We start from the raw sequence: 25,223 nt of genomic DNA on the forward strand, positions 1-25,223 counted from the left end.
ATTTGTTTTCAAAAAATTAGGTGGAGTTGAGTTGTGCTGTGATGTCATATGTTGGAAGTAGAGGCCTTTGCTTTCTCAGCTGATCTCTATCAATTGTCCTTTTCCAAAGGCTGTCCAAGCTCAAATATGCCTTTGTCCAGTGTAGTCACTCCTGAGCTCCCTTTTCCTCTCCTTCCTTGAGTGCAATCTAAATATTTACTATTAAACGGTTTTCTGTTTCAATGATGGAAAATCATCTTCCCCAGTATATGTCTGAAGCTGAAAGTACAGAAGAAAGATGTTTTTCAAAGGCTGAGTTGTGGTTTTTATGTTAATGTAACTAAGCAGTGGAAATATATGCACTCAGTTAAGTGCGTTTCTGAGTAGACTGATCTCTGCTCTAATAGTGAGACCTCCAAGCAAAGACCCCCTTCTGCTTAGGGTGCTGCACTGCTCTCTCTTACTGTTGCTGCTGTTCTAAAATGGAGAGATTTCAGTGTTATGATCAACCCTCCTTGGTGGGAAGTCAAGAGACATGAAAAGCACTTACAAACTATAAAAATCACACAAGTAAATTGTAGCATTTTAAGATAGTTCTAAGCACCCTATGAAAGATGGCTGAATTCTTACATAATCCTCTTCCTAAGAGTGCTACTAACTTCTTGGCTGAATGTACCCATATCCATGTGAATTCATAGATTATTAGCCTATGAATTCTGCACCCATTGGGGCTTGGCTGTGTTTGATGAGCTTGAGGTTTTGGCGTGACTTGCCTCTAAGCACAAAGATGTGTGCAGGAAGGTTTTAGGGCAGCGATGCAGTAACTCTTTCTGTTCTTGGTGGATTTTTTCCTTGGTGTTGAATGTATGTGAGGATCTCAGTGTTACTTGAAACAGTTGGAAATTGTCAAAGCTGAAGGGTTTGGCAGCTGTTCTTGTTAAACTCAAAACAGTTAAACATTACCTGTATGCATAAGGTAACTTTTTTCTAATTAAGCTTAGTATTTGAATATCAACATCTGTCCTTCATTTTTTTTCCAAAAAAAAGCCTTCATTTTTTTTTCCAAATCATTTTAAAACTGTCTGAAATCATGTTTTTTCTGTTTCCTCTGGGGAAAGTAGAGTACCAGGTGTGCTTACTGTAATAATTATATTTCTTCTGTGTCTTTTAGAGGTCTGTTTTTCACACTATCCCTTTCATGAGAAAGAAGTCAAAATTTTTGATAGATGCAGGGTGAACTGTGTGTTTTTTCTTTAGATATGTTTCTTTGTAAAACAAGTCTTATCTTTCCTGTGCTTCTAAAGGATGGCTCTTACTGTATACCTTTTTTTTCTGGGAGGGAAGGTGGGGGGTTGTGGTTCGGTTGTTTGTCTTCAATATTCTTGCTCTTTCCCATGGTCTAGAAGCTCTTTTAATTCAAACCTTTTAGGGCTGCTTTTGAAAAGGATTTCTGTGACTAGGCAAAGCTGAGAATTAGATGCAGTGGGAGGAGAATAATAATAATTCAGTTTTCGATGTGTGTGTGTGGGATGTTTTTGTTTTGCTGCTAGCATGGTTTGCCTCACAATTTTTAATGCAGTTATGTTTCATGCTTTTGAGAAGATGCCCTTAGGGCTTTCACATGACAACTGAAAGGTGAAATTTCTTGTAGCAGCAATATCTGCGTATTTCAAATCCCAGTTTGTCTGGTTATAGCAGTAGCTTTTTATGACTGTCTAATTGGTGTCTTGTTTCTTTTCAGAGATCATTCACATTAATATTAGAAGCATGGGATTGGGATAACGATACCAAAGCTGGTGAGTATGTAAAATTTGGCGTTGTACTTACTCTGTGCTGCAAACTGGGGAGGAAGAAAGTGGTATCCTACTGCAATTAGACATCCCTCCCAATCAGCCTGAATGCAAACCTGCTGATGAAGTAAAGGGCTTGTACAAATCCAAACAGTGACTGTTGTGTGAGGAACTGTGACAAAATAATGCTATATAGGAAAAAGAATGGTCAATAGTAAGTGAAGGTTGTAATGACTCCTGATGTCAGGAAAGCATTGTAGCCTTTTTTTTAAAAATAAAAGGAAAATAGCCTGCACTGCAGAGTTGCACTTTAAATTCTTCTCAGTTTGCCTGTAACCATGCTGTGCAATACTTCTTGTGATCAGGTAAACAATTAAGCATTCTTGCTTCCCAGAAAAAAAATCCGGCTTTGTTTTTGATGAGTGTTCTAAATGATAATGTGATTGCTTCTCTCTTTCTTCTCAAGTACTGGAAGTTCCCTTGTATTTTCAGTCTGTAAATGTTAACATTCAGTATCAGAGCAGGGCTATTGATTTGAAAGCAAAGCAAGTTTATTGTATAAAAACTTGGAAAATCATATAAAGGTACTGATTGCTATATTGTTGTTAAGGAAAAAATCCAGCTTGAACCTACTTTGGTAATGGTTTACAAATATTTCTCTAAATAATCAGTGCTTCTGGCTATAAGTGTTAAGTGAACCTCAAACTTGCATTGTGGTTATTGGTGGACTATTTCATTTTGGTTGGGATCAATGTAGAGGAAGGTAAATGTTTGGACATTAAGATTAGCAGAGAGGTTATGTCCCAAACCATCATCAGTTTCTAGTTATCAATTCCATCCTCTGCTGCTTCACTGACATTTCTAATCAAAATGCATCAAGCATAAAAACTTGGCAAAACTGAAGTAATATTAAGGCTATATTAGAGTTTCAAGGTCCTTTTTTCTTGAAGATTGGGATCAGTCCCACTTTCATTTTTCTAACATACTCTATCTCCAATGGTAGACAAAGTAATTATGAGTTGGTAGTTTGTTCCTGAAAACTCCTTTCGTTAGAATTAAAATTCTTCCATCTTGTTTAACGGCTCCTTTGAACTTTATTAGCTATGTTTTCTTTAAATCTCTGATATTTGTTGCTGCAGCACTTTAGTTGAGTCGGTCCACATCCTTCTTGAATGGCACTTCCCAAAGATGGATGTGGTATTCAAAATGAGATCTTGTGTGCTGAGCAGAGTAATCCTGAATCTTGAGTAAGTTTAGATACCCTTCATAGCAATAGCCTGAAGGAATCCTCTTGAATGCTTTGCTCAAAAAGTACTAAATTAAACTAGTTCCTTCAAATACTTTCAAGCTTGAGAATAATTTACCTAGGGACAGCTAGTACAGCAAATATTGGAATGAGATTGCCTAGTTTTAGGTGCCAGATCAACTCAAGAGATGGACTAGGAGTGGGTGACAGGTAGGACATCTCAAGAGATGGACTAGGTAGGTGAACCTACCCTGTAAGTCATCTGTATGAGTTTAAGTGCTGGAGGGTTTTTTTCAGTAAGCTTCTTAATAAATAACAGTCTTGTAACTTTGTATATTTCTTAGAATTTGCAGAATCCTCTTGCAAACCTGTAGCTTTAAACCTCAGATTTCTTTTAAATATGTTTTATAAGAGGACAATCACTTCAGACTTGGGTTGAGTCTTTCTTGTGCTTTCTTGTGTTTAATATGCTCTAACAAATCTCTTTACTTGTGTTCACGTCACACTTTTTTTTGTGAACTTCAGACCAACAGGATATAATGTCTTCTGGAGGCCCAGTGTGCCATCTTCTTAATTTAAGTTTCCGTGAACTGCAGGAGTCTATAGAAGTGTCAGACTACAGAATAGCTCTCATGAGAAACTGCTAATAGAAAGTGAACTTCCCTTTAATTCAGGCTCCCAGAGAGGTACTGCTAAGGCCTATTGCATCTTAGACTAGAAGGCTTGTCATGTGAATTTAGGAAGGCTTTCTTGGCCTGTGATTTGGCAGAAAACTAGCTAAGTGCTTGTCTTGGTTAAATGTTTTTGTAGTCTGTGTACCAGCCCTGTGATAGAGATCTGTTGCTTTGCCATGCTGCAATTTACACTTGCTTCTAAGATTCCTATAAAGAATTCCTTAATGCTGAACGGGTCTTTTGGGGGGAGGTTGATGTTGGCAATGAGTCCTCCAGTAGGTTTTGCCTTGTGAGTCTGTCAAGATGCAAAGACACTTCCCTTACATTTTTGCAGGGACTACTGAACTGCCACACAGGGGCACATCAGTAAAAAATTCACCTGTAAGAGAGCAGAAAAGGGAATATGGCAAATTCTTCAGAAAAAAAAGATTAGCAGTATCTGCGTCCTGGATAGGTGGAGTGAGTATGTGTGGAAAGCTTAGTTCCCTATTAATCCTGAACACTGGGCTGATCTGCAGATCAGGTTACAGGTATCTTCTGTTGCTACTGTAAGATTAATCAAAGTAATTGCCAGAGCCTGTTTATAAGCTGATTAGTTAGTTCCAGAGTCAGGTTTTGCTTTCCTTTAATGGAGATGAGTAAGGCTGAAAGTTAAATGTGGGTTCTGTATTCCACCTTGGACTCTAAAGTGGATATTAAACAAAACAGTTCAAACCCCCCATTCAAAGCAAAACAACCCCTCCCACAAAATAAAAGCAAAACAACAAAACCCAAACAAAACAAGCAAACAAAGTAACCCCAAAACCTGGAAAGTGGCATTTCCAGTGAACAATTTGAAGGTTCTAGAACATTTGTCAGTATTCCCTCCCTCTCTGTGCCCTGGCATCCTGTATTCTTTCTTATGCTCACTGAAGGCAAGGGGAATCAGAACAGGTCTATGAAGTACCATCTCAGTAGCAAGTCTGCCAGGGCAAATGCTTCCACCCTGTACTTACATCAAACTATAGACTCTTAAGAGGGTCTTTCAGCACCCCAATTCCTGACCTCTTGTGTTTTCCTCCTCCTCTGTGCCCCTGGGCTGGCTGGGAGGTAAGCTTGTGGCAGTATAGTGTTACCACTTGTTTGCTTTGGGAGAGTGGAGGCGGGGGAGAGGAAACTGGCTTAGATACAAAGTCACTGTAAATGGCCTCTTCACTGTCATTTGTCACAGCAGCTCGTGCTGCTTTCCAGGTAAGTCTTTTGACTTGGCAAACCAAGCTGTGTAACTGGGGTCTAACCCAGCCGTGCCATTACAAAGCAAGCTGGCATTGCCACATGTAAAGTGACTTTCCATTTGACTCCATGTCTGCTGCAGGCATGCAGTGTTTGCCTTCCTCTTTCCCAGTGATCTCTAAGAGAATTATCTGTCCTTATGGCACTTTGAAATGTGTGCTTTAAAAAGGCTGAAGAGAATGTGCTTCCTGAAACAGTCACCTCCTGTTCCTTTGCATGTGAGCTTCACATGGTACCATGTGTGTCTTCCTTTGCAAGCAGGTACCAGCATTGCCTTTTGCACGGCCCTGCAAGTGGCTTCTTGGGAATGTTTGACCTCTGCTAAAAGTTAAGGTGTTGATGGGCAGTGTTCTTCTTTGTGTATCATGGCTCCTGATTGCAGTTAAACGCTCTTCAGATAAGGCTTTCTCTTTGAAAAATCAGGCGGTCTAGGAACATTAATTAAAGAACTACCTTTTAGCCATCATCTCCTTCTGTGCAAACATCTGTACCACTGTCTGCTTTTCTAGACAGACATGCAGAAATCTTCTTACTAATCAAGGAAAAGAAGCCTAATTACTTTAAAGAAGGGAGGATGTGTGTGGAAATTTGAGCAATGAATGCTGCTTTTTTGACCAATAACTAGACAAATTCAGTCATTCAGCCTGTTACCTTTACTGAGAACTAAAGCCTGAATCCCTAAGGTGAACTTTCATGGCAAAGCCAGCTGCAGGGAGCAAACTTGTCTCATCAAAACAATAAGGTGAGAGCTTGGAATATCTTCAGAAACACTTTGGTATTGTGGGGGAGGAAGAAGGAACCCTGTCAAACATGTTCCTCCCTGTGATTACAGATCTCTTTGGAAGATGCAGCTACTAGTTGGGATCAGTTTTAAATTTGAAGTAAAGCAGAATTCTCATACTTGCTCTGGTACTTAAGAATTTAGTATTAGAAACTCAATGTCCTGGAACTGATTTTCTGATGCCTTCTGTGGTTCAGGGTAAATTATTTGGCTTGCTTATTTAGGCTGTTAATCCCTACTTGTATTGATATAAGCGTGAGGATGTTGTGATGTTCTGAATGCATTCCATTTCAGAGGAGTTGTGAAGATGAAGCTGGAGTGTTCAAAAAAACCCCCCAAAACAACAAAACAAAAACAAAACACTCTTGGGTTCCTTCCCCTGTTCTTGACCCCTGCTATCAAGAGGTCTATTCTGCACAGATATATTTAGAGTAGCTGTAATGCTTGTTCCAGTTGTTTAAACTGGGTCTGATAAATCTCCATTAGCCTGAAGATGCCTGATAAGACTTTTATTATATCAGCCACTCCTTTAATCTCGGGACCTGTTCTTCAGTCCATCTGATGCACTTTGAGGAAACACTTTGTAGCAGTGGCTGCTGGAGCTGTTTTTAAGGATCCGATGTTGCTTTTAGCAGAAAAATGGCTCTGTAGTGCATATTTGGTATTTGCTCAAATTTCCTTGACTATCCAGTGACAGCATGTTTTCCATTATAGCTTTTCAGATCAATAGTCATTGGAGAAGAGTAAGATTATATAAAAGGATGTTGACATTTGCCCAGGGAAGTGGTGGAGTCACCATTGTTGGAGGGATTTGAAAGATGTCTAGATGTGACTTTTGGGGACATGTTTTAGTGGTGATTTTGGCAGCACTGGGTTAATGGTTGGACTCGATGACCTTAAAGGTCTTTTCCAACCTAAACAATTCTATAATTCTATCTAATCATGGATCTTTTAGTGGTGACTGGTATCATAAATATCCTGTTCAGTGAAAAATAAAATGCAGGCAGCAGTCTTGCATGTTTCTTGTCTGCTCTGCTACTGATCATGTGCTTCTGGATGACAGAGGAGTTCATGTATAGGAATGAGAGAGTTAAAGAACAGGGATAGACTTCAATGTGTCTTGGCTGGCCAAGAAATGTTTTGTGCAGGCTAGTCCAGGCAAGCATGACTTGTAGCCTATACATGGCAATACCACTTTTAGTATTAACACAGAGAGATGTGTTCATAACTGGGAGTACTTTCAGTGCTTGATTAAAAGGTTAATTTTTTAAAAAGTTCAATTTTAAGAGGAAACATTTTTATGGAAGGAAACTCAAAAAAAGATATCAAGAGCTGGCTGTTTGTGTAGCTTTCCTTTAACGTTTCAATGACTGAAAGTTGTCACTTGAGTTCTTTTACATGCTGAGGGGAAAGTTCAGCTTTGGTAGTAGAGGCACAGGATAATTCTGTGCTGTCAGTAACTTTATAGTTGAGAAACAGTCATTCCTTTGGCTTTGTTTCCTAAAGAGAAAAAGTTAATGAGTTCTAGAAAGTAAGTAGGTGAAATTCATTTTCTGTGAATGGTACCTTAATATTACTTTCTTGGTGTGTTTTATATTATTAATAGTTTGAACTTTAGACTTTATCTCACTACAATTTTAGCCTCTTTCTGTATGCAAGTTTCTGGTTCTTCATTTCTCTTAACATGTATTTTAAAGAAACTTTTTTTAAAGAAAATGGATGCTAAAGCTCTTAGCTGTCATTATTATAGCTGTTTCATAAATGGGTATGAAATTAATGTATAAAAGTGGATCTTCTGTACCTTTTTCTTATCCTTAAATAGTTCTTGGAGTTTCAGCTGCATCTTGCAGTCACCTCGAAAAACTCTTGAAGTAGAATGGTACGAGATTTGAATAGTGAAACTCTTAGACAACTCTTTTCACTGGGGTTACTCATTGTCTGCCCTTACTGTGCTTTGCTTAGTCTCAATGTTTGCTGAAGCAATTGTATAATTTCATTGTACTGACCGTGTTTGTGTCTCTTCTCCTAGTACTGAAGTTTCTATATCAAGAATTACATGGATAAAAATACACAATGGATATTCATAAAAATGAAAATACTTTGTGTTGGCAGTCTTGTATCCTAAAATCCTCTTGTCCCCTGTGATACATAATACTTTGTGCACATTTGGTCTCATTTAATGGAACCTGGCAGTAGCAGTGCTGCTGTTTTCTATGAGGACAAGACAGGATGCTTATAGCGTGTATTGCAACAGGGATCTCAGTTATCAGTAGTTTCACTGGGAATAAGTATAAACTGGATATAGACTTGAGAAATGGGCCTTGATAATGCTGGTTTGCTTCTTTATTTCTTTTCAAAATGTCAAATATTAGCTGCACAGTGTTGTATGAAATGCTTATTAAAGATGTTTTGCCTTTGTAGTAGAGGGAACAGTAAAATGGACCAAGCTAGATTATGTATAATAATGCAAGCCCACCAGAGCATTTCACAAGATATTGAATATATTGTTTTGATTAATATTTAAAATTAAACTAGCAGCAGAGAACTTTAATATCTCAACTACTAGATTGTGCAGATTTTGCAATTTTATAGGAACAAAAAGGAGGCAAAAAGAGCCTCAAATCAAGATAAAGCTGCTAGTTGTCAGCATGTGGGTGTGGTGTGTTTGGCTGCCTTGAAAAATAAGCTATTTCCTATGGATTATGTTCCAGGATTTTTTAATATTTCCTTTGGGATGCTTTTTTAAATTGGCCTTCCTGTAATGAACTTTGCAAGGCAAAGGAAAATTCAATTGCACAGTAAATCTTTATCATCCTAATGTTTTCTTTACTGTGTTTTATCTTAATCAGTTGAATACCTTTGATTGCATTCTATATGTTCTTGTGTGCTATTGAACTTACCACCTGTTGAATTTAACTTTTTTTTAAAAAAAGGTGAAGACTTATTAATAGAACGAGTGGCACATGCTGGCATGATCAACCCAGAAGATCGATGGAAGACACTACAAATTAATGGTCCTGTTGCCCATTTTGAAGTACAAATAAGAGTGAAGTGTGATGAAAATTACTACAGTGCCCTGTGCAATAAATTTTGTGGCCCTCGAGATGACTTTGTTGGTCACTACACATGCGATCAAAATGGAAACAAAGCCTGCATGGAAGGTTGGATGGGAGAAGAATGTAAACAAGGTAGTATGTTTCCTTTGTTTGAGATTAGCTCTAGTGTATATATATAATAGCTATAAACTGCAGTAGGTATTTGTGATGTCAGGCTCAAAGCGTATTAATTTTAGCCCATACAGACTTTGTCCTTTAGATACAAATCTTTGAAATAAAACATCCTCTGTGAAGAGTAGAGCACGGGATACAGTGTTGTTTCTGGTGTGTTCTGTGGACACTTAAATTCAGTATTCAAAACTGTGAAACGTCTTTTTACGAATTGCCTTTATTCAGTGGTAGCCTTTTCTCAAAGCAAAATCATGTATTACATCCACTAACATAAGATTTTTGTTGCTTTGATATGATCAGTAATACTGTAGACTTTAATCCTGTAGAAATGTCCTCATAACACTGTTCTTACAAATGAAAAAGTTGTAAGTGTGAAGTATGCAAAGCTGAAAGCTTTTTGATAGCTCTTAATGTGAACAGAAATTCAAGTGTAGTCATCTCTTTTAATATGCCACTCAGTCAAATCTCTTTGCCTTTTGTCTTCAGTAAGTAATTAGTACTAAAATTATTTGACCTACTCTTCTTTCTGCTGAGGGCTTCTTCGTTTTGTTTCTTCTGTTCCTCTTAAACAGAAACTTGTTAATGATGGGGAGGGCCATTTTCAGGGCTTACTCGAGGTCCTAGGTATCATTTGAAGTAAAAGATTTCCAGCATAATACCAGATTTTAAAAATAGCTGTCTTTGATAAATGTTTCAGTGCTGACAGTCTTGCTGCACACCTTTCTGGTTGTAGTGGGGTTGTTTTGTGAAATAGCTGGAAGCAACAGCTGTTAGAACATGGCAGAAGACAATCTGCTTTGCTCAAGCAACAGACGGGCTAAATGACAGAATTTCCAGATTGCTGCTGCCCTAATGGATACCTGACTGCCCGGACTGATGCCTAAATCTTTTTGTGTTTGCAGCTGTGTGTAAACAAGGATGTAATTTGCTCCATGGGGGTTGCAGTGTACCTGGGGAATGCAAGTAAGTCTGCATGCTTGAGTATCTTCTGTTCAGGAGTACTGATCTCTAGTGTTTTCTGTGTATGTTGCTACTTTTTAAAGGTCTACATTAAAATGGGAAAATTCTGTTCAAGAATGTGAATGGAAATAGATCTGAAATAGATGCCACGTGTGTAAGAACTGCATATACTTTATACTGTTTTGTGATGCTGTTCCATATTTTGCACACATAGGACTGAACAGATTTGCTTCATGTAATTCAGAACTGTGCCTTTTTCAAATGAGAAAAGTATTTTGGTTTATTATTTTCAGAATTCTTTTATGATCTCTATATGCTACTTGTTCCTATCACATAGAAAGGGCTGCTTGCTCTTTGGAGTGTTATGATCAGGGAATGCTCCCAGTCCTAGAACACTCAATATGTATTTTGATCACCAAACTTTGGCCCAAGAAAAAAAGAAATTTGGTAGTAATGGAGTACAGTACCAACCCCAACCTAAACTTTCTCCCCCAAGTAAATTTTTTTGGTCCCTAAATATGAGAGAACAGAACCTTTAACTTCATGATGCAGTTTAAGTAGATTGTGATAGCAAGGCATTTGATGGTTTTCCTGTAAAAGTTCAGGCATTCAATGTAGTAGGTCAAGGGGAAATGAGTGTTATTTTTACACTGGCTATTGAAGAAAGGGGACAGGGCTACTTGCAAGTTTGGGATTCAGTGTAAGTTCTTGAGTTTATTTGTGGTCATAGTGGTATGAATCATTGTAAGAATAGATTTAACTGTAGTTCCTTAGTAAGCTGTGTTGAACCTGCTTGATTGGAATGATGCGAAACTGAACTGGCTGCCAGAACCCCTGGGAGCTGACAAATGCCCTTGTGGCAAGCTGTGAGTTTAAGGCAATTTTGCTTCATCTACTGCTTACTACTACAATGGTCACAGAAGTGGCAGAGATAGGATGCAGATAATTTAGTTTGGTTGGGCTTAGAGCTGAGCTGGGTTTGAGGTGCCAGTTTGTGAGCTGTGGTAGGTGACGTGTGGACAAGTCCCATCCTGCTGGAGAGCCTGAAGTTTCTGTCAGTGAGATATGGCAGATGACAAAGTAAGACTTAAATCTTCGCACCACAGAGTGGTTTTACTGCCCCAAAACTTCCATCAGATGCAGCTGAGTTGTTGAAGGTTTGGGGTGTTGTAGCTCTCAGATCAAAATGAAAACTTGTAAAATTTGTAAATTCTGTAAACTTGTTAAACTTGTAAATTTGAAGTACAGCACTTCAGTGTGGGGTTTCACTTCTCAAGAGCTATAAAAACTCCCTTAAAATATTTTTTTCAAGGCAGATATTTAAACTATGACTTTTTTTGTAAGAAAGAATATTTCTATATAAAGTTATTTGTAATCTTTCCATATCACTAAATATTTTCCTTGTGATTTTAAGTATTGTGTGCCCCTTCTGCTGTTGATTTTTTTTTAATGTTTCAAATAGAGATTGTGATTGGGGTGGGTTAGTGTCACTTCTACCTGAGGAGGAAGAACTCCTTCCCTTGAGCATTCCAGGAATACTTTTCCCCTGAGAACCTATTTTAATGAATTTTGATTCATGTATGGGTTTCTGGAGTCCTGTAGGTTTCAGAGGAGCGTCCTTGGAGCTTGTGAATATTTGCTTTTTAAATGCAAGAAGTCTTTGGCTACAAGTATAAAAGAAATAGATTTATGCAAATACAAAGCAGGACCTTTTTTGGTGGGGAGTGGTTTGCAGGGGTAAGGAGGGAGAGAGGGATTGGTGCAGTTTCCTTTTTAACTTACAGCATCAATATGTAGTCTTACAGAAGCAAAACCTTCTCTTACAGCCTGTTGCTGATGTGAAGAAGTATCTGATACTGAAGTCCAGGTGTCCCCTTGCAACCTAGCCAGCTAAACTAAGCTCACAAAAGTAACACTGAGTCTATTTAAGGAATCTGTCCAGATATCTCACTCTTTTTTGGGGTGGATTCTGTCATTTGAAAGAAAGTACTGAGGGAAGGAATAAGGTATTATATGCCTTGTTTCATAATGCCTGTCTGCTGAAGTGATGGATCTGTGACCAGCAAGTTTGAGAACCATGGCCTTTCTAGGTATGGCCACTCTATTTGCAAAACTACAGAATGTTTTCAGCTACCTCTTCTGTAGCCTGAGTGTGTTTACGCAGCTGTCTTTAACTTTTATTCTGTAATAGTTATTAGACTGTTAGAAATGTTGCTTTTAACAGAAAAGGATAATACTTTCTGTAGAAAAATGATGCTGAACTAAAAATAAACAAGGCTTGCAGATATGACCTTTATCTTCAGCAGTACAAAGGAAGCTGTTATTTAAAAGAAACTGCTATGTTTGGTGCTATTGAATTTTAATCTAGATTCCTTCATCCTGCTCTTTGGGCAGTTGCTACTGTCACTTAACAGGTGAAAACAATGTCCTTTTTAATTCAGAAAGAAAAGGAAAATGTGAGAAAAATATGGGTGTGAGATGCTTGGAAATCTACTGCTGCCAATAGCTACTTAGTTGCCAAAATCTTCAGTGGTGTTTGTAAATAGAGTAGTTGAAAAAGGGTTTCTATGAGCAAGGCAGATAACTTAAGGAGTGGCTTTAATGCTTCAGCTTAGTTCTTATAGAAAGGATCTACCCTCTGTTCTTTATGTTCCAATGTAATTTAGAACTGTTCTTGGATTAAAAGTTAGACTAAAACCTGATCTTAGAAATAGTGAAATTGCCTCAGACTGTTAATAAAGGATATGCTGTTAGTTCTAATTGCACACCATCTGTTGGGTGAGGTCGTTTTGACAAAGTTAGTGGTGAGATGTTCTTCCATTTCTTCTGTTGAGTTTTCATCTAAATGAAAAAAAAAATGTAGGGGTGACATGATGTAGGAAATACTTTATGGTGTGACTGGTTCCAGGCTATAGGTTTTTGTCATTGTGGGGGCAGTTCAGCAACAATAAAAATTTCCTGAATAATGAGAAAAAAATTACATCCTTGAGGAAAGTAAAAGCAACTTAGCTAAGTCTTGCAAGGATGGGAAATTGCCATATTCTTAAAATAAAAACAAACCAATCTCTATCCATAGTGGATAAAGAAAGTCAATAAACATTAGTCTGTAGTGGCAGACCAAATGGTCCTGTTTATTCACTTCACCAGGCCAAAGTAGGAGGAAGGATTATCAAAGAAGCAACATTGCTGAGCCATGATGTTGGTGCTTTTTGTATGTTTTTACATCACTCAAAGTACTTTGTTAAATTCCATTAAGCTGTCTAGAAGAGAATGAAGTTTGATCTAATGGCTCATATCTGGCTTAAGTTCAATCACCTTATGAAATTAACAAAGTTGAAGATGGAGAAACCACAAGTGACAGTCTCCTTCCTCCATTAAAACTGCTGACCTGAGTATGTTTGGTACCACTCATAAACTGTCACTAGGCTTAACAGCTTCATCTTTCACTTCCTTGTTATCCAGAGTGGTATGGCTTTGGTTGAGGTCCAGATATGCCTCATATCTGGCCTACGTTGTCATATTCCTGCCAGGATGATGGAATTTTCAGAAGTCATTTTAATTTTCCTGTTGCCTTTGAATGTTTAAATTTCTCATCCAAAGCAAAACAAAAGGAATCAAATCCTTAACACTGCTCAGCTTGTGTTCAGCTTCTGGAGCCATGGTAGAACCTGGATTATGTTCTGGGAAATGCCAGTCTTACTTTACAGAACTCTGATTTCTTTAGAATGTGTAGAGTAACTGAAATTAATTAGAAATGGGATCGTTAATAGTACTGAAATGAATTACAAATGGGATTGTTAATAGTACTTAAATGTGAATTTAATGCAAGGGGAACAAAGCAAGCATACTTTTAACAAAAACTTGTAACGTTTATGTGCTTTGAACCGATGTATTCTAGAACTAATTTTGAACTATATGTGACAAAAATTTAGGTTTATGGTGTTGGTGAGGTTTTTGGTTTTGAAGGTTTTTTTTTTAATCATGTACTTTTTGTCCCACTGAAACAGATTATCAAACTTTCTGTCCAGTGCCTTGCCTTCTGTAGTCCTTGTATTCCACATCAGCCCTGCTTGCAAGGCTGATTTCTTGTATCCAGCAGAGCCTGCAAGGGCTTCAGGCATCTCCCAAATGGTTTTGCTTGCTTCATTTGTCACTTTGCTCAACTGTTATTCAGTACTTCCTTTATGGAGATGCAGGATGAGAAGCTTGATTTGCAAAATGAGCTACACCTACCTGGAGTATTGGGGGTGTAGTAGTGTCCTGGAGATTGTTAAATCTTAGACTTGCATAGTCTTCCTATCCTTTTCATTAGAAGGCCTACCAGTAGTATTATCATATTTGTGTTTTTTAAGGAGTTGGGTAGATAACATGGTTAACATCAGCATTGGTGAGCTCTGCCTAAACTTAAACAAAAAACCCAAACCCAAAAGCAATTAAAAAGGGCACCCAGAGTCTTGTAAACTCATTCTTATGCTCAAGGTAATCCAGTGAGGCTTTTCAAAACAGGCTGTTATTGAAAGACTGTAGAGGACTAACAAAAGGTCACAGCTGAAAAAAGGAAATAGAATTCCTGCTTCTTAAAAGTGGAGGAAAGTAAGAGGTGGGGAACTTCCACAGTTGTTTCATAATGGAATTATGAGGAATCTCATAAGCTGCTCTGAGCAGTAAACATGAAGTTTTGTTTGAGCAGTGTGCATCCGACCACTTAAATTCCTGCAACATTGGACTGCCTATGGTCCCTGAAGTGCTTAAGGTTGCTCTTTTGGCCCTGCAGGAATACACTTGGTACCAGCACTGGGACATCATCTCCTGTCAGCTCTTTGTTGTGAGATAGCATAGCATAGCTTCAGGTTTCAAAGACCGTGTAAAATTATTAGAATTGCTGTGGCTTTCATCATATTAAGTTCTCTTGCCTCTTGTTAGAGTCAGTATACTTTTATTGTTTTTGATGTCCTAGTGGTAAGCCTTTTGGGAATGTTGACAAGTGTTTCACAAGCAGACATTAAGTTAGACAAAGAATCCCATGTTTTGGCTCTCTATTGGTCAGTGAACTGAGGCACACTCTGTGTTCGCTTGCTTGGATGATTAGTGGGTAGGAACGCACAGAATGTATCCTAAAGGTGGGTGCTGCTTCCAGGAGAATGTGAGCAGGTGTACAGGAAGTAAAAACATGGAGTGCTTTAACTTGTGTTTACAACAGTGTAGATAGTGCAGCCGAAGTAGAGCAGTAGATCAAAGCAACACTGAGAACCCCACTACCTGTACTCAAAACACTTCAGGGTTTTAAAATTTAGAGTAGCTCCAGTCTGTTCGTGTGGACTGAGTGTCTGCAGCTGGAACACATTAGGTGTTCTCCTGGCACACATTGTCTTATGTTACCTTAGTTTAACCTAAAAGGAATCCAATTCCTTTGTTCCAAAACAGCTCTGTGATGTGAACCAACACACCAACAGGAATGATCAGGCAGTTCACCTAAAAAAATCATGTTCCGAGTGTGAACTAATGCAAATACAGACACACCCTTAGAGCCACTTACTGTAAGTTAACTAAGCAATGTTCTGGCTAAAATATTTTGAACCATCCCTTGTATCAACTAATTCTCAAAACTCTAAATAGTACTGCACAGAGACACTTAGCTTTCAATAACTTTGTTTATTAGAGGAGAAAAAAGCTTGTAGGCAAGGCCTTGTATCTTTTGGTGTAATAAGAATGCTGGGGATAAGAGGAAAAGATAACAAGTTTTCAGGTAATTGAGTTCATTAATGAGCATATTCTCCTTTACTATTCACAAAATTATCTTGCTTATTTCAGAGGTAGAAAAGTAGGCAAAGTGTTTCTGTGACAAATCCTACTGAATGAGTACTGTTCTACCTACTAACATTGAATCCAGATGCTCAGGATTGTAGGTCTAGCAGCTGGGTAATATTGCTGCCTGCTATACAACAAGTAATCCCTTAAAAGTTTAAACAGACTTTCTTAGAGTTATTTTAAGTGAATAACTAATATAAAGCTATTGTTCTGGCCTATGCAACACCATCCTGTTCATGTCATTAGAAAATTTACTGGTTTTCCATTTAAGAGGGTTATTTCTCCTCCACCCTGAATGATGCATTTTGCTTCTGCTCTTAATGTCAGTGTTCTGCTTCATTTTCCTGTGTTGAGTGTTTTGGCCTCAGGTTCCACTTGAAACATGATTGGGAGAAGCTTCCTCCAAAAAGCCTGCCTAAGAAAAGATGTCTGAATACGTCACAATGATCTTCAGCCTTTGTAGGATGTACAATATACCAATAAGCTGTAACTTGTGATACATAAAGGCTTACCTACCACCTTCCTTAAACTGATTTTTAGGTCCCATATTCTGGCCTAGACTGCAGAAATAGTTTTGACTTTCTTCGTATTAGTGGTTTAAGTGTATTTATACAAAGTGCTGACAAAGATCTACAGATAGATCTACAAAGATCTACAGATAGGTGTAGAACAGAACTTTAGATATCCTCTTGGTCTTGGGTGTTACAAGGCTTTTTTTGTGAGGTTAACCAGAGTAGATTAGCAATTGGATGAGATGTGCCCAGCTGAACTTCCTGCACAGGAGTTTCAGGACTCTCAACCAGAAGTGACTGAACCAAGAGAATAAACCATGTGTGAAGATAGTTCAAAACAGCTGGGTTAAAGTTGACCATTTTGCTGTGTTAGCAGATAGGCATCCTCCTTTTGGATAAGGAGGGCTTCTTCATGCAAGGTGCTGAGGGACCTGATTTTCAGATCACCAGGATCTCTTTACCTTTCCACTTCACTTCACTAATTGCCACTGTAGAATTTATAATAAAATGGAGTCTGGACAATACTTTCAGGATCATCTAGTCCCACCTCCTTGCCCAGGGAGGTCTAGTTAGACCAGATTGCTCCGTGCCTTGTCCTCTCAGTAATGTATCATTTTACATACAAGAGCATGGGATCTTTTGAACAGCTTGTTCCATCTGATTTGGAAATGCTGGATTTCAACCTAGCTCTCACAAAGTAATTACAACATAAATATCCCAAGAGGAAAGCAAAGACCACTGTCAGCTTTTTCCTTAATTATAACTGTTCCAGAAGAACATAGGGAAAGCAGAGTTCTGTAGAAAAATCTGTTACTGAACTTGACAAATTTAGCTTTTTAATGGCCCAGGGGAGGGGGCCGGGGGGAAACCACACCAAATCTGCTATTTTTTTTCCCTTTCCCCATGTCTCCCTGCTATTTCCCTCTGAGGACATAGGTACCTCTGAACTGTGTATATTGATGAGTGCTTCTGCATGTTTCCTTGATTTTAAATTTACTACTTTAAACACACTGAGATGTAATGTAGAAAGTCTTTTCCTTATCCTGGAATTTAGTTGTTTGAAGCCCCATTGTCTTACCAAGTGTGCACTGAGCTGGATTACTGTGGTTTTATCTACTTGTCAATGACAACTGTGTGGGGTTTTTTTCTGCAGCGTTGCAAATTTTTTTAATCTAAAGACTGAAATGTTACCAAGAATTTTTGCTAATGTTGACTTCTGCCACCTACCTTCCTCCAGCCTTTTATTTGAATTATCATTTTCTATTGTTACCAGACTCTCATCTAAAGGAAATGGAAACTGTGAAATGTACCTGTAGAATTACCAGATCTCATCTGCAAGTTCTTGGTTTCAAGAGCTAACAATTGTTCTTCGTTCCCTACTACACTCTGTGTTAATTCTGACCCTAAAGGATGCTTTGGTCTGGGAGCAGATGCCTGTACTTCAACCTCCCATCAGGAAGTTACTAAACTGCAACAATCTATTTATGGTAGCTTCTTTGTACTGCTAATAACCCAGCAAGGGCTAAGATTAAGCCAGGTCTGATTTTTGTTTTGCCTGTGCTGGGTTGTAAAGACAAGTTAGAGCTGATGAAGTCAGCAGAGGGGAAGGACAAAGGAAGTAGAATCTTGATTCCAATAAGAATTTTCTTTGTCCCTTGAACAATGAGAATCCTTATGGATTCTCCATATTTGGCTTTCTTACTTAGTCAGATGTGAAAAATTTAGAATTGCAATTTAGTTGATTCTCTACTGGGGCAGGGGGGTGGAGGCAGGAAGAATCCAACTGTTAGTTGCACTAGCAGTTTCCTTACGTCTTTTACCCAAGTGGTTGGTACTTAAAAAGGAATTCTGGTGGGAAATTTTTTCTTTTTTTTTTCTATATGATGTTGCTTTTGTCTGTACCTTTTGGACTTCCCATATAGTGGATCGTTAACCTTTTTCATCCTTGTGTTTTGGCTTGATATTTTTCTCATAAATGACAAGATACTCATTTCTGAAAAGGTTTCTCTATTGATCACATCTTGCTCTAAGGGTGAGCCACGATCCATGCAAACATTATCTTTTTAGAAGGAAGTGGAATTAATGCTGCTCTAGCACCTGCTAATGTAGGATGCAACCAGACTTCCTGTTCAAGAGGAAATCCTAATTTACTCTTCCTTGTAAACTGAGGGCTCCTCTGCTTACCACATAGTAACCTTTTGACTTGTAAACAGTGTGTTCCTTTGGACTGCTTTTAGCCTCTAGAAATTATTTCCCTCAGGCTCGGTGGTAGCTTTTAACAGTAAACTTTGATTGTGTTGAATATAATGAAAAAGCAGTGACCTTTCTTCTGCTGAACTAACTCTAATGCCATCAGGCATACCTACAAACTCAAGTAGGTGCTTAAGATGCCTTCAAGTTCGAGAAGGTGTCAGTATTTTTCCTTGTACTCTTAAGTACCAGTGCAATGTTAAACAAAGAAACTTGTTATCCATTGGCTATAGAAAACAAGTTGAGATATTGTGATTATTTGCTTTGTGATGCAGACTTTCAGCTCTTGAAAATGCTTGTTGTATGTGGGTGGGGAGTTGGCTCTGGCTAGGATAGTCATGGTGAATCACTGGCAGCAATGCCAAGTTTGGCATAGATGAGATTTGGGTTGGGACCAATAAAGTGGTGGGATTTATTGTTTATTACCACCCTCTGAAAAGATTTTTCTGTCCTTAAGGAGGAAGGAAGAGATCAAATATAGCAGGAGCAGTATTTGTTTCCTCTTACTGCTAATACAGCAAAAAAAAGCTGCATCAAAAATATGTATGGTCTCCAGGCTTTTGACAGCCTTGCTTGGATGAGCAATGGAGGCCTCTGGGCTGGGTACACAGCTGAGGTTCCCCTTAGGGATCCCACAACTGTGAGGTTTTCAGTGGCGGACCAGGTACTGGGACGAAGAACTCAGAGTAATTCTAGGAGTTTATATGGGAAAAACAATCTTGCAAAGATCTGCATCTAGATTCCCTCTACACATGTAAATAGTATGCTGCCAGCACAACTTGTTCTGTTTCTCTGGGGATTGATCCAGCTCAGTGAAACAGTGGAAGAAGCTCAGTGAAACAGTGGAAGGGGATGGATTCACAAGGAACTGCTCATTATTACTTCTTCTTGTCTTCTCTCACTATACTCCAAAGGCCTAATTTATTTTCTGTTTTATGCTGTTCAAATCATGTGGATAGTAGAATAGTAGTGTTAAATCTAAAACATGTATAGGTTAATTTCTAATGCTTTTTTTCCCCTCTAGGCATTAGTGTCACATTGATGTGCATGTGCCCAACTCCCATTCAGTGTGTTTTATGCATCTCTTTGTTGTTAGTATGTCTCTTAAATTTTGTATAAGAAATACTGTTTAGCAGACAGAACACTTGTTTTGTTGGCTGAAAAGAGCAAGCTTACTATTTCTTGTTACTTAAAATGTGTGAAATACATGTTAAGAAAAACTATTAGCTCTTTTTTTTTAATAAGTTCAGAGTTGAACACTTTTCTGTACCATAAACAGTTGCTTCTGCTACCAGACTTATGTCACAGATTAACATAAAGATAGTGATCTCTGAAAAAATCTTGGGGAAAAACATTTAACTCTAAAACAAATGGATACTATATTAATGGCTTTTGTTTCTCTTCTTGCTTCTTTTTTCTCCAAAGAGTACTTTTTCCATAGTACCAGTAGAGAACACTGAGGATATAATGAACCAAATCTGTAGAAAGGGTTTTTTTGAGAAATTAGGCCTTGAGAAAATTAACAAGACTGCTGCCTCTCTGGCTGCACTGGTCTTTTCAGGCTGTAGCACTCTAGAGCAAAGTAGCTATTATCTTGAAATCTCTGTTCATGGAAAAAACACTACAGTGCTTTGATGCAGTAAGCCAGCAATCTCCTTCTGAGAAGCAATTTCAACTTTTTTTGTATCAATCACAATTTTTATCCTAGTGTGAGATGATTACGTGGAGATGGGACTTCTTGTGAAAGAACAGCTAATTGATGTACAGTTCTCATAAACACATAGTGGTTGGTGGTGTTTGTTGCCAGGATGTGCAATACAATTGAGCAGGATGAGTTCCAGTAAGGATGTTCAACAGGACTAGTATGTCCCTTCTAAACAGGATAAATAAAGTCTTGTTATCTGTTGTGCATTGGGCAGTTGACCTTGTTCTTGAGAATGGTAAGTTTAGTGTTTTCAATACATGTAATGCTGATAATTAAGCATCATGTTGCTAACTTTTAACATGTGAACTTACATCTTAGGTGTCATTATGGTTGGCAAGGACAGTTCTGTGATGAGTGTGTCCGCTACCCAGGCTGTGCTCATGGGAGCTGTAATGAACCATGGCAGTGTAATTGTGAAACCAACTGGGGTGGCCTGCTCTGTAACAAAGGTACTTAACATTAATGTACAGGAGAAATAAATTAAGTTGCATGATTAACTGATAACTCATTAACCCCTTTTTTCTGCTAGTGTGCAACTACCTCAGTGTTTCTGTGCCTTAATTCTTTTATGGCAGATGGTGCCTAAGCATCATAAGTATAAGAAGTTTAAGACAAAAGGCCTAGAATTGTCCTGACTCTTCTAACTCATGCAGTTCTCTTGTTCATTCTTCCCTGTTCTATGGATAGTTACCAGATGACGGACTAGCTCATGGATATGGGGATGATGTGGGTGAATGGATGTTCAAGTTAGAAAGGCATCTGTGTATCTGACTAGCAATTAAAATGGCAAGATTTGTGTTCCCTGTTGACTGACACTTTTCTCTGTCCAGATCTGAATTACTGTGGAAATCACCATCCCTGCCTGAATGGTGGAACCTGTATGAACACCGAACCGGATGAATATCGCTGTGCCTGCCCAGATGGCTACTCTGGAAAGAACTGTGAAATTGGTACTTTTGGATATTACATCTGTCTTTGGAAATCTGAAACTGTTTTAGACATTCCTGTATGCGCAGCAGGGAGTGTGGCAGCACCACCTCTCCTGTCTAGTGCCTTATGCTGGCCATTCAAAAAACCATTGAAGGCAACAGAATTGCTGCGGCAGTTTCCCTTAGATTTAGATAAGACTGAGAATATTTCTTCCCTTAGATTTCTTCATTTCCTTAATCCATGCATGCAATTAGGTTGTAGTCTCGTGGAAATCGGTTACATATGCACCTTTCCGTTGCAATTCTCCCTGCTACACCTTTTTTTCTGGCTTCCTGGCAAACGGGTTTTATGCAAGCTGGGGTGTAAGGATGGTGACGGTGATGGACACTTCAGTTTTAGCTGTGATGTGGGGTTTTGGCACAGTTTTTAAGTTGGTTGAATTTATTGACTATCCTTTTTAATCAATCAAAACATAATAATCTTTTAATATGGGACTTCTGGTATGTTTGGATTAATAATGCAGGTGTCTATTACTATGAAAATGTGCTCAAACCCTCTTTAGAGTCACCTTGAGCAGTCTGAACAAAAAGTGTCTTCCCTGTTCCCATTGGCAAAACAGAGGAAAGCATTTAAACTGCATTGATGATAAAAGTATGGCACTGTGACTTGAGTCTAACAGATCTATGTCTTTCCAATATGAAAAACTGCTTCGTATCTCAACCACAGTGCAAAGATAGCATGTTACTTTTTACTATCTGTGTGTGTTACACAAAGACCAAAATGTTCATGTTCTGGGAACAACTTTGATATTTGAAGACTTTTCTTGATTATTCTTTCTTTGGAGGTAAACAGGCAGGTGTGCAGTTTTCTAGTTCTTTCTTGTTTTGCTTCAAAGATTGGATGTTTGGTGAAAAACTAAAACTTTTGATTTAACTTTATTCACATGTACCATTCAGTTGGGTGTTCTGTTTCTTGTCATGATGGATTGTCAAATCTTTTTTTTAAGATATGATATTCCCAGTCTTCTCACTATGAATTTTGCTATGCCTTGGTAATTAAAAATTGAGATGGAAAGAACCCATTTCTTTCTTTCACTTAACTGCTTGGCCTTAGGTTCAGTAAATTATTACAGAAATTTTTAGAGTTAATCAGGTTGTAGATGTTTGAGCTTCCCTAAATTGCTATGCTGTATTAAAGATAAAATCAAAACTTGAATTTTGCTTTCACTGGTAGAACATGATGCAAAGTTTAGGCTAAAATGGATGAAATCTTGTCTTAGCTTGCCCTGAAAGCTGTGGGGAAGCACCTTGGCCCTTCAGGTGAGGAGGGCAGTGAAAAAGGAGCCATCCAATTGTTGAGACCTGTTGTGATTATTAATGGTAGGTTGGTGTATGAGCTGCTTTAGGTACTAGTACTTAAGGTCGTAGACAATGTAAACTCAGTTTTCAAAATAGACAACATCCCTGAAGGAAAAATTCCAAAATATAAATGCTAGCAACAGTAGAAAGCTGTACCTGGTAAGGGGATTGTTTACTACCTTCCAAAAGCTTCCTTGGCTTCTCAGTAGGAGACACCAAAAGTGATGGCATGGAGCTTGTCCCTCCTCAACCTGATTGTTGCTTAGTGCAGCTTCTGCCAGTCTTACACCCTACATGGAGTGACAATGAGCAACATGGCTTGGAATTGCATCACCTCTATTCTTTGCTGTTTACAAGGAACTGTATTAGAATGAAGCTAAACAGACCTTTGATACTTAAACTACTGCTACTGTTCAGACTCTGCATACAGCATATCTGTTTTGTCTCACTGAATTTAAAAGTGGTGCCTGGAGTACTCTGGAGGTGGAAGTGCATGGCTGGAAGCAGTATGTTAATGGGGAACTCCTAGTTTCTGGGATATTGAAATAGTGACCTGTCTACATTTAGTCTTTCTAGTCCTTAGATAGGAAGGATGGTGCACTTTCAGCAAAATCCTGCATTAGTTTTCTATTGGGAATTTTAACTCTCTGCATCTGGGAGAGGAAGGCTCCAACTTTCTGTACTGGCACCTCTCCTCCTCTTGCTTTTGGTCACCTTTAATCAATGCAATTTTTAACCACAAGTTCTCCTTAATGAGTACTGACAGAGTATTTAGCAAGAATTTCTTTCCCTCTTTCTTCCCAGCGGAGCATGCTTGTGTGTCTAATCCCTGTGCTAATGGTGGAATTTGTCATGAAATTTCATCAGGCTTCAAATGTCACTGCCCATCAGGATGGAGTGGACCAACATGTGCTATTGGTGGGTATGCATTTCCTGGTGACTGACCTGTTAGGTTGAAAGGGTTGATGCAGCTAATGTGATAACATCATGCTCTGTGGGTATAGAATTTGGTGGCAGTCTTTCACTTTACTTGTCTTATAACAGCTAAGCATTGGTACACTGAAAAGAGGAGTACTGTGCAGCCAGAAATATTGACTTGATGCAGTTGAGATCTAGAGGTTGTCAAAAGCATAGCTGAGTCATATCCAAAGAAATGCCCTGTTGACAAAGCTTGTTTGACAATTCCTGACTCCCTAGTCAGTCTAAAGGAAAACACAGAATGATTTCGTTTTAAAAGACCATGAAAGATTCTCTGCTTCTTAAAGCAGTAGAACAGTAGATTTACTCCTTTAAGTGCTAAAGTGTCTGGTTTGGAACACAGGGAAGTAGTTGAAATATATTGTGGATCTATGTAATTGGTTTGCACGTTGCCTGTGACTTTGAACATAGGTGGTCTACCCATTTTTAAACAGCAAATGTCCTCAAAAAAGCAACCAACCAAACAAAAAACAAGCGAAAAAGACACCCAACCACAAAGGCAAAACTGGCTGAAATTGTCATGATCTGGGAACATGACTTTCAATGAATATGTTAATAATTGGCAGATTAACTGAATCTTCCTGCTGTTTGTAAATAGGTGAGAGGGGAACTCTGAAAATTTCTATCTCAAAGATGTGAGAAAACCCTAAGTAAAAGTTAGGTTAGAAATGATGATGTATTCCTAAGCTTGTTGTTTGTACGTTCTCCCCCTTCATCTCAAAAAAACTTTAAACCAAAAGCTGTTAAGCCAAGACTTACACCATGTAACGGAAGGCACGCTTTGACTTTGCAGATATTGATGAATGTGCATCTAACCCTTGTGCTCAAGGAGGGACCTGCATTGATCGTGTTAATGCATTTGAGTGCATATGTCCACAACAGTGGATTGGAGCAACTTGTCAGCTTGGTAAGTAATTGTTTTCTGAAGTTTTGATGACCATTGGAGATTATTCCTAAGTAGTGAATAATGATGGATGTTGCTGGCGTGATGTTTATTGAAGAAAACATGGAATATTTGCATTGTTGTTGCTATCTTGGCTCCTCTTTAATAGATCTTAAAGCCAGAAGTTTCAGGTGAATCTAGTTACTTAAGCCCTAACTTAAACTTAGTTATAATGTCGCATAACTTTTCTGTTGCAAAATGCAGTGTTGGTGGTGGTAATTCCTTCTTCATGGTGGCAGAACAGTGACTTAAGCTTATGGGGACAGGAAAGGGATTTGCCCTGACTAACATATTACCTTTTTGAGTTTTGGCAAAGGGAAGAGTAAGATAACATGCATGTGCTTCTGTAGGCAAATAGGTATTAAAAACCTGTGGTATGTAAATGGATTTAGTGCCCTACCGATGTATAATAAGAGCTTCTGATGCTTGGACTGCATGGACACTTTGCTTGGTGCTGTGGTAATCTGTTTCTGGGTTTGTTCTTTATTCTATTCTTTATTTTCTCTTCTTTCACAGATGCTAATGAGTGTGAGGGGAAACCCTGTGTTAATGCTTACTCTTGCAAAAATCTCATTGGTGGATATTACTGTGACTGCATTCCAGGATGGACAGGAGTAAATTGTCATATCAGTTAGTATTTCTTTAGTATGTATGATGACAGTAGGATGTGTTGTTCTTTAAAAAAATTTTCTAATGAGCAATAGTACACATACTTGTACAAGATAAAAATACCTGTTTGTCAGAATTTTTCTAACTTATAGTAATGAAAATTGAAAATACTGTTTGAAAACTTACTTTTAAAGGTAATTG

At 38.4% G+C, this 25,223-nt stretch overlaps 1 protein-coding gene across 2 annotated transcripts in view; it reads left to right on the forward strand.

Annotated features, from left to right (window-relative positions):
- The window catches only part of JAG2 (jagged canonical Notch ligand 2), a 69,771-nt gene that overhangs the window by 24,294 nt on the left and 20,254 nt on the right, over window positions 1-25,223 (forward strand). The window contains exons 3-10 of one of the 2 annotated variants that reach the window (XM_071557372.1): window positions 1,721-1,775; window positions 8,676-8,930; window positions 9,872-9,932; window positions 20,523-20,653; window positions 21,035-21,154; window positions 23,297-23,410; window positions 24,264-24,377; window positions 24,930-25,043. In XM_071557372.1, coding sequence (XP_071413473.1) covers window positions 1,721-1,775; window positions 8,676-8,930; window positions 9,872-9,932; window positions 20,523-20,653; window positions 21,035-21,154; window positions 23,297-23,410; window positions 24,264-24,377; window positions 24,930-25,043 — 964 coding nt within the window. The remainder of the gene's footprint in view (window positions 1-1,720; window positions 1,776-8,675; window positions 8,931-9,871; window positions 9,933-20,522; window positions 20,654-21,034; window positions 21,155-23,296; window positions 23,411-24,263; window positions 24,378-24,929; window positions 25,044-25,223) is intronic. The other variant, XM_071557373.1, reaches the window with a different exon arrangement.

This window comes from Pithys albifrons, chromosome 6, assembly GCF_047495875.1.
Source record: "Pithys albifrons albifrons isolate INPA30051 chromosome 6, PitAlb_v1, whole genome shotgun sequence".
Classification (NCBI taxonomy): Eukaryota; Metazoa; Chordata; class Aves; order Passeriformes; family Thamnophilidae; genus Pithys; species Pithys albifrons.